This window comes from Hordeum vulgare, chromosome 7H (genome assembly GCF_904849725.1).
Source record: "Hordeum vulgare subsp. vulgare chromosome 7H, MorexV3_pseudomolecules_assembly, whole genome shotgun sequence".
Taxonomy (NCBI): Eukaryota; Viridiplantae; Streptophyta; class Magnoliopsida; order Poales; family Poaceae; genus Hordeum; species Hordeum vulgare.
The window spans coordinates 82462924-82472561 of NC_058524.1; the positions used below are offsets into that span (position 1 = coordinate 82462924).

General features: G+C 45.3%; 1 protein-coding gene across 1 annotated transcript; it reads right to left on the minus strand.

Annotated features, from left to right (window-relative positions):
- Positions 1-7475: 7475 nt before the first annotated feature.
- LOC123408382 (patatin-like protein 1) lies at positions 7476-9191 on the minus strand. Its single transcript, XM_045101502.1, has 3 exons — positions 8882-9191; positions 8614-8795; positions 7476-8508 (listed from the first exon to the last, which is right to left on the minus strand). Exons 1-3 carry the CDS (start codon positions 9020-9022, stop codon positions 7605-7607), a joined length of 1227 nt encoding a protein of 408 aa, XP_044957437.1. The 5' UTR covers positions 9023-9191; the 3' UTR covers positions 7476-7604.
- Positions 9192-9638: the final 447 nt, after the last annotated feature.

A 9638-nucleotide genomic window follows, 5' to 3' on the forward strand; every position in this document is an offset into this window, starting at 1 on the left:
ATTCCTATGACCATGAGATCATATAACTCACTAGCATTGGAGGAATACCTTGTGTGTATCCAACGTCACAACGTAACTGGGTGACTATAAAGGTATTCTACAGGTATCTCCGAAGGTGTCCGTTGAGTTAGTATGGATCGAGACTGGGATTTGTCACTCCGTGTGACGGAGAGGTATCTCGGGGACCACTCGATAATACATCACAAACAAGCCTTGCAACCAATTTGACTAAGTGTAAGCCACGAGATCTTGTATTACGGAACGAGTAAAGAGACTTGCCGGTAACGAGATTGAAATAGGTATGCGGATACCGACGATCGAATCTCGGGAAAGTAACATACCGAAGGACAAAGGGAATGACATACGGGATTATATGAATCCTTGGCACTGAGGTTCAACCGATAAGATCTTTGGAGAATATGTAGGATCCAATATGGGCATCCAGGTCCCGCTATTGGATATTGACCGAGGAGTGTCTCGGGTCATGTCTACATAGTTCTCGAACCCGCAGGGTCTGCACACTTAAGGTTCGATGATGTTTTAATATAGTTGAGTTATATGTGTGGTTACCGAATGTTGTTCGGAGTCCCGGATGAGATCACAGACGTCACGAGGGTTTCCGGAATGGTCCGGAAACGAAGATTGATATATAGGATGGTTTCATTTGGTCACCGGAAAGTTTTGGGCAATTCCGGTAGTGTACCGGGAGTGACGAATGGGTTCGGAGAGTTCACCGGGAGGGGCCCACCCACCCGGGAGTGAGCCCAAGGCACTAGGTGGCTCCAGAAGTCCTTAGTGGGCTGGTGGAGTCATCCCAAGGGGCCCATGGCGCCACATAAGAAAATACCAAAAGAAAATAAAAGAAAAGGGGAAAGAGGGAGGTGGCAAGGAAGAGGAGGACTCCCCCTTCCCAAACCGAATTGGAGGAGTCCTCCTCCTCCCTTGGCCGGCGTACCCTTGAGGCCTTTTGCCTCAAGGCTAGCCCTCCCCCTCCCTCCTATATATATTGGTGGTTTAGGGCTGATTTGAGACACAACTTTACCACGTGCAACTCAAACCTATACCACATAGTTTTACCTCTAGATCGGATTTCTGGGGAGCTCGGGCGGAGCCTTGCAGGAGTAGATCATCACCACCACCGAAGCGCCGTCACGCTGCCGGAGAACTCATCTACTTCTCTGTCTTTCTTGCTGGATCAAGAAGGCCGAGATCATCGTCAAGCTGTACGTGTGCTGAACGCGGAGGTGCCGTCCGTTCGACACTAGATCGGAACGGATCATGGAACGGATCGCGGGACGGTTCGAGGGATGGTTCGAGGGACGTGAAGACGTTCCACTACATCAACTGCGTTTCTTAACGTTTCCCGCTGTGTGATCTACAAGGCTACGTAGATCCAAATCTCCACTCGTAGATGGACATCACCATGATAGGTCTTCGTGTGCGTAGGAATTTTTTTTGTTTCCCATGCAACGTTCCCCAACATATATCATATCACGTCTTGGCCATATCACATCACTGCAAAACAGAAGTTAGACGTCCTCTACTTTGTTGTTGCAAGTTTTACGTGGCTGGTATGGGCAACTAGCAAGAACCGTTCTAACCTATGCAATGCCATAACGGTGAGCCTTTTAACCTTCTACATGGACTGCCTCGTCCAATATGCATCAACCAAAGTGGGAGAGACACACACCTACCAGCCACCTTTATGCAAAACAAGTTGCATGTCAAACGATGGAACCACTCTCCTGTGCATGGACAAGTAAGGTTGGTCCAAGCTGCTTCATCCCACAATACCGTCGGATCAAGATAAGACTAAGGAGGTAAGCAATCTGAACATCAATGCCCACAAACACTTTGTGTTCGACTCGTGCATATCATCTACGCATAAACCTAGCTCTGATACCACTTTTGGAGAACGTTGCATGAGAAATAATTTTTTTCCAATGCACACGCAAGATCTATCCATGAAAATTCATAACAACAAGATAGGAGAGTGTGTATACTTACCCTCATAGACCATTAAGAGGAAGCATTAAATTGTGGTTGATGTAGTCGTACGTCTTCAAGATCCAATTGTGATCCGTCCCGATCAAGCGTCGAACGGACGACACCTCCGTGTTCAGCACATGTGCAGCTCGATAACGTCTCTGACTCCTTGATCGAGCGAGTGATGGTAGAGTAGTAGGTGGGTCGACAACCAGCACGACGACGTGATGGAGGTGGTGGTGGAGCTAGTTCAACACGGCTTCACCAAGCGCTACTAGAAGAGGACAGAGGAGCTACAAAGTAACATGAGAGAGAAGGGCGCCAAGGGCTTGGTGTGTACTATTGGGTCACCCCTCCCCTCTATATATTGGTGGAGGGGTGTGGTGGCCAGCCCCTCCAATCCCTAGGGCCGGCAGCCAAGGGGGGGGGGAGGTGGAATCCTAGTCCTCCTCCTTCCGTTCCATACAAAGGTGGACTTTCCTCCTTTCCCAACCATATGATCCTTGAGGGACTTGTGCGCCTGGCCCAATAAGGCCAGAGATCTTCTCGTCATCCCATGCAAACATTTGGGACATGGTGGAACCCTTGGTGGACTTCCTGACTCCTCCGGAAGTTTCTCGAACCTTTTGGAAGCTTCTCGGTACAATACCGAAAAACTGAAACTTTTTGGAACCCCTAAAACAACTTTCCATTTATAAATATTTGCCTCCACACTATTCTGGAGCTCTTCGTCATGTCCAACATCTCATCCGGGACTCTAAACAACATTCGTTCACCAACATATATAACCCAATAATACTATATCATCATCGAACGTTAAGTGTGCGGACCCTACCAGTTCGATAATCATGTAGACATGATCGAGACACCTCTCCGGTCAATAACCAATAGTTGGACCTCGTTGCCCATATTGGTTCCTACATATTCCACGAAGATCTCATTGGTCAACGACAATGCCAAGGATTCAATCAACCCCGTATGCATTACCCTTTGTCTATTGATATGTTACTTGCCCGAGATTCGATCGTCAGTATCACCATACCTAGTTCAATATAGTTATTGGGAAGTGTCTTTACTCGCTCTGTAATACAAGATCTCGTGACTAACTCCTTAGTCACATTGCTTGCAAGCTTATTGTGATGATGTATTACCAAGAGGGCCCAGAGATACCTCTATGCCATACTAAGTGACAAATCTGAGTCTTGATCAATGCCAACCCAATAGACACCCTTGGAGATGCATGTAGAGTAGCTTTATGATCACCCAGTTATGAAGTGAAGTTTGATACACACAAGGCATTCCTATGGTGTCAGTTACTTTCATGATCCCATGGTCTTAGGAACAAATACTTGACATGAACAAAGGAGTAGCAATAAACTTAGTGGCACCATCAAATGCTATGCTTATGGTTGGGTCTTGTCCATCACATCATTCTCCTAGTGATGTGATCCTGCTATCAAATGATTACTCATGTCTATGGTTAGGAAACCTTAACGATCATTGATCAACGAGCTAGTCTTGTAGAGGCTCACTATGGACACAATGTAGTTTATATATCCACACATGTATTTAAGTTTTCGGTCAATACGAGTCTAGCATGGATAATAAAGATTTATCATGAACATGGAAATATGATAATAACCACTTTATTATTGCCTCTAGGGCATATTTCTAGCACATCTAAATATTGGTTATTGCATGGTAATGAGGTGTGAGCATTCCTACCTCGTTGAAATCCTAGTGTTGTTTAGGTCTGGGGCGTGCGATGGTTAACTCCTACCAACCTCCTCCCTAGGGACATGTGAGTAGTACTTTGCTTCGAGAGAGCTAATAAAACCTTGCAATAAGTATGTGAGTTCTTTATGACTAATGTGAACCCATGGATTTACACACTCTCACCTCCTCATATTTGCTACCCTCTTTGGATGCATTGCCCATTCTCACCTCGATGATTGGTGCAAACTTCGTCGGTGCATCCAGACCCACCGGCATGATATGCTCTGTTGCACATAAGCCACTTTATATCTTCCTCAAAACAACCACCATACCTACCTACCATGACATTCCATATCCATTCTAAGATATATTGCCATGCAACTTCCACCGTTACATCATATGACTAGTACACTCATTGTCATATTGCTTTGCATGATCATGTAGCTGACATAGTATTTGTGGCAAAGCCACCATTCATCAATGTTATACATGTTATGCTAGATCACTGCACATCCTGATACACTCCCAGAGGCATTTATATAGTCATATTTTTTAGTAGTTTTCCATTTCGAGTCGTAAGTTAATAGAAGTATGATGCTTTTCATTATTAGGGCCCTGTCTCAGTGAGGAAAGGATGATGTAGACTATGATTCCCCCACAAGTTGGGATGAGACTCTAGACGAAAAAATAAAAAGAAAGAAAAAAAAGAAAAAGAGGGAAAAAGAGAAAGAAAAAAATAAAAAAAGGAAAAAAAGAGAGAAGTGACAATGCTACTACCTATTTTTCCATGCTTGTGCTTCAAAGTAGCACCATGTTTTTCATCTAGAGAGTCTCATGTTTTGTCACATTCATATGCTAGTGGGAATTTTTCATTATAAAACTTAGCTTGTATATTCCGATGACGGGCTTCCTCAAATGCCCAAGGTCTTCATGAGCAAGCAAGTTGGATGCACACCCACTTATCTCCAGTTAAGCTTTCATACACTTATAACTCTAGTGCATTCATTGCATGTCAATCCCTACTCCTCGCAATCATATCGATTGATGGGCATCTCCATAGCCCGTTGATCCGCCTAGTTGATGTGAGACTTTCTTCTCCACTTTTACCTCTTTAAATCTACCCCCATATTCTATTCCTCCTAGATGTTATGTCCATGGTTCACGCACATATATTGAGTGAGTAATAGAAAAATGAAGCGCGCTAAAAAGTATGATCCAATTGCCTGACTTGACATAACGGTGCTTAAAATTTGTATTTATGTGGTGAAGACGGAGCCATGTCATGCTAACATGATAAAATGAATGGGGGTTAAACATTCCATAAGTATTGTATATTTTGAAAATTGATGATTATGTTACTTATGTTCATGGATATTACTATGTTGATGTTTGTTAATTCATTGTTTCACAATGATCATACCTGCAAGAGATTACATGTTGGGTAGCATGTCACATCAAAAATTATGTTTTTATCATTTACCTACTTGAGGACGAGCACGAATTCAGCTTAGGGATGTTGATACGTCTCCAACGTATCTATACTTTTTTTCCATGCTATTATCTTATAATTCTAGGATGCTTTTTAGGCATTTACTTTTTGTTTTATATTATTTTTGAGCACTAACCTATTAACGCTGTGTCAAGTGCGAGTTGTTGTTTTCTGCATGTTTTTGGCTTTTCAGGAATACCGTACCAAACAAAGTTCAAGTACCCCGAAACTTTTTGATGACTTTTTCTAGACAAAATAAGGACTTGGAAGCTCTAGAAGGAGACTGGAGGGCCCACGGGGTGGCGCCAAGCCAACATGGTCCTCCCACGGGGGTGGTCGCGTCGTGGTGGCTTTGTCCTATAAATTCACATTAATGCCAAAAACCCTAAGGAGCCTCACGAAACACTTTTTGTGCCGCCGCAAGTCTCTGTTCTGCCGTGTGCCCATATGGAGCCCTATTTCGGCGCCTTGTCGGAGGGGGATGAATCACGGAGGGCCTTTACATCAACCTTGTTGCTCCCATGGTGATGTGTGGGTAGTTCATCACAGACCTATGGATCGGTAGTTACTATCTAGATGGCTATATAGATATCTCTTTGTTCTTGGTTGCCATGATCACTGCGATTCCTGTGGTGATTTATCTAATGTAATCACTCTTGTGCGGTGCGTTTGTTGGGATCGAATGAATTGTGGTTTTATGTTCAGATTATTCATGAATAATATTCGAGTCTTCTCTGAATTCTTATATGCATGATTGTGATAGATTAATAATTCTCTATGATCTATTGATTTTGTTTGGCCAATTAGATTGATCTATCATGAGTGAGAGAGGTGCATTGTAGTGGGTTCCATCTTGTGGTGCTCAACCCCGGTGACAGAAATGGACATGGCACGTATTGTATTGTTGTCACTATGGGTATAACGATGGGGTTGGTTCATATTAATTGGATTTACTTTGTCTACGTCATGTCATTGTTCTCCAAGCATTACTCTGTTTTCACTTAATACTCTAGTTGTGTGCTCAATAGCGATCGATGGGTGGTGTAATAGTAGTATATGCAGGAGGAGCCAGTCTAGTTGCTTACGGAGGCGATGCCTATATGGAATAAATATTGTATAACTATGTGCTTTTCTATCAATTGCCCAATAGTAATTTGTTTACCCACTGTATGCTTTCTATGAAAGAGAAGCCTCTAGCAAAATTCTATGCACTTACAATAACGCGTACCATTTACTTACCTCTTCATGGGAATTGATACTCTTACTTTGAAAAGTTACAACCAAACTCTGTGCTCTTGCAAGAGATCAGTATCCTCCCAGAATCTAACTTGGAAACCATCCCTCAAAAAGAAACAATCAAATTGAAAGAAATGGATTCATTAGGTTTCACCAGGCCAACAGAAAAAGGGATCCCCTGGTTTCGAGCGGAGTTGAGAAATATGACTTTGAATCTCATGTACTTATAACAAATGATTTTCTACCACACGCCTTCTCCAGTAAGAAGGTTGATCAAGTCTTTGATAGTGAATTTGAATGCCAATCTACCTAATTGGGTACTGCCCGAGGCAACAACTAAAGATCGCCACGATCTCTTCGAAGAAAAGAATCCACTCTGATGAGAATTAATTTCGAACCGAGAAGTTTCTCAGAAGCGAATAAAAGCAACTTGAGGTTTGAGGTTATTTGCATATGATGGAATGGATAGATCATCTTCTATACTAATGAGAAATTTCCCCACCAATCTGTCCGGCCATTTTAGTGCTTACAACTAGTATATAGAGCATACCCGCTACAATGTTGAACATGATAGGGGATAGCGGGACACCATGACGAAGACCCTTTCGGAAGTAGTTGCCCATGTCATCATTTATTTAGATGGCGATACTATTTCAAGAACAACGCCCCTTACCCATGTGCATCGTTTTGATGAGAACCTATATATGCGAAGAGTTCATAGAAGACGTAAGTCACTTCACTTCATCATAAACTTTGTTAAAGTCAATTTTTAGGACGCACTTGTTTTTTTTTCCGGTGAAGCTCATTTATAGTTTTTTCATGTAGGAAACCAACCCTATCAAGTATATTTCGTTCTTGCATGCATGATGATTGAGTGAGATGGGCTACATGGTCAACCATGCCATTCAACCGATTAGTCGCCAACTCCGTACAAATCTTAAAGCTGATAATCATGAGACGAATTGCCCTATATTGTTGGATCCAACTTGCATCCTTCGTTTTAGGTAGTAGGAGTAGAATATTATTTTTCAAAGTTTAAACAACGATATTGTTGGATAAAAAATAATTACTCACCAGACATTACATTACATAACAATATATTACAACTCTAGATCGGTCCATCTAGCATAGCAGCTAGTTTTCTTTGTCTTTGTTCTCTTTCGAATCGTTCTCTTGTCTATTGAGAGTTGAGGGTGGGTTGGCTCAGCCGCAGCTTGCGCTCGTCGGAGAGCTTCTGGGCGAAGTGAGCGAGCGCCTCTTCGTTGGTGCCCTCATCATCAACGGGCTCGTAAATCCCTGTGTCGATGTTCACCCGAGCCACTTTCTTCTTGAGCAACATGTTGCCAATTCCGATGAGCGCCTCCATGTTCGCCTTGGTGGAGATATCCACAGAGGATGTGTGGCCCGTGAGTGAGTCGTCCTGGATGCGTAGGTAGTTCTTCTCAATGTGAAGTGCTTGGAATAATATAGCAGCGTGGATGTCGACCATGTCGGCGCTTGCATGGGAGAAAATGTCGATAAGTGGGGTGAAGCCACCATCATAGAGCCAGCGGAGGACGCCCCACTTGGCGCAGTCCGGCGCGGTGTACTTCTCCGCCTGCTTGGCCGTCCCTGTGCCGAGGGAGATGATGAGGTACCTGTGGTACTCGGCGGGCTTGCCGTGCGAGAAGTCCGGGTTCCGGCGCAACACTTCCTTGGTGATCATGGACATGGCGGCCATAGTGGGGTTGTTGGCGGCCACGCCACCGTCGACCAGGTGATACTCACGGTCCGGCAGCTTGCCCATGGGGTCGTGGGTCGCGAAGTAGTGCGCCGGGAAGTAGGTCGGCGCCGCCGACGTGCTGATGCAGATGTCCGAGAGGTGCGCGTTCTTGAGCGGGTCCACCTTGGCCTCGTACGTGTTGAAGATGACCGGCTGCAGGTACTTGATGTCGAACGTCGGGACTATGATGTTGGTGACGGTGTCGGCGACCGTCACGTCGTTGGTGAGGCTCTTGATCTTGTCGTGCAGGAACTTACCGTCGTACTTGGGACCCTTCACCGCGCCGAACAGGTTCGCTATCGGGGTCAGGAACCCCAACCTGTGTACGTACGTGAAGCAACGCTGGCGTCAACACGACGGTATTGCCGGAAGGAGAGAAGAGAAGGGACACCGTGCGTGCGTGCGTGCGTGCGTGCGTACGTACCTCCTCTGCGGGAAGATCTTGGGCCCGTTCTCAAGGTAGAAGTTGTTGATGTCCTTGGCCTCGAAGAGTGGCCGCTTGTTCTCGCCCGGCGCCGCCAGCATCGACGTGACCAGCGCGCCCGTGCTCGTCCCGGCGATCACGTCGAAGTAGTCCGCGATGCGCGCGTCCGGCCCGTCTAGCTCCTGTCAAACGCAGCACACGTCACAAACAACAATCAATCAAGGATGACGAAGGTGCAGCTTGGCAATCGAGCTGCGGACGGGCGTACCTGGAGCTTGGACTCGAGACATGCGAGGATGGTGGAGGGGATGAGACCGCGGATGCCGCCCCCGTCGATGCTCAGCACCGTGATGAGTCGCCCCTGCGCCGACGGCGGGCACGTCGTCGTCGTGTCCGCCTGGCTGCCCATGTTTAGCCTCGCACGGGGTGTGCCCTGCTCTGCTCTAGCTCTAGCTACTGCTAGCAGTGGGAGAGCCTTCAATTTGAAACGAGACCAGGCCAGCTCGCTCCAGTACGTCAAGATTTCCGGGGCGTGATCGTGGCTCTTGTGTTCTTGTGCTTTCCGATGTGGAACCTCTACCCGGGGTACCGAGCTATTTAACTCCAAATATGGCGTCAGTGGCTAAGAAGGAATCATTTTACTTCACGCTTATTTTATGGTGCGCGTGTGTCACGTTTGATGGATACCGACGGCCAACTCCTGGAATGGAATCCCTACTCGCTGTACCGGTCGACAGCATGATTTGTTGGCACAATGAAGAGCAGCGACGATGCTTGATCGTATCGGATTTTCTTTAGAAGTTACACATTCCATCTTAATAACAAGGGTGTGGCTAGGTCTCGATTTAACCAAGAAATATCTCACATGTAAAAAATTTATTTATTTTACATGAATTTTAATATAAGATCTCACAGATATAGCATCAACTGAGACTTAACAAGACTGCAATAATAAAACAAAGAAGTGGAATTGAAAGAAAATAATAATTAAACGGGGGTGAGCTGGGGAATGGCATTTGCAAACA

Bases quoted from the DNA above. Each gene is read 5' to 3' on its own strand.
- LOC123408382 (XM_045101502.1), bottom strand. From the start codon at position 9,022: ATGGGCAGCCAGGCGGACACGACGACGACGTGCCCGCCGTCGGCGCAG. The intron at 8,796-8,881 runs GTACGCCCGTCC...TGCGTTTGACAG, and splicing joins GTCTCGAGTCCAAGCTCCAG to GAGCTAGACGGGCCGGACGC. The intron at 8,509-8,613 runs GTACGTACGCAC...GTACGTACACAG, and splicing joins AAGATCTTCCCGCAGAGGAG to GTTGGGGTTCCTGACCCCGA.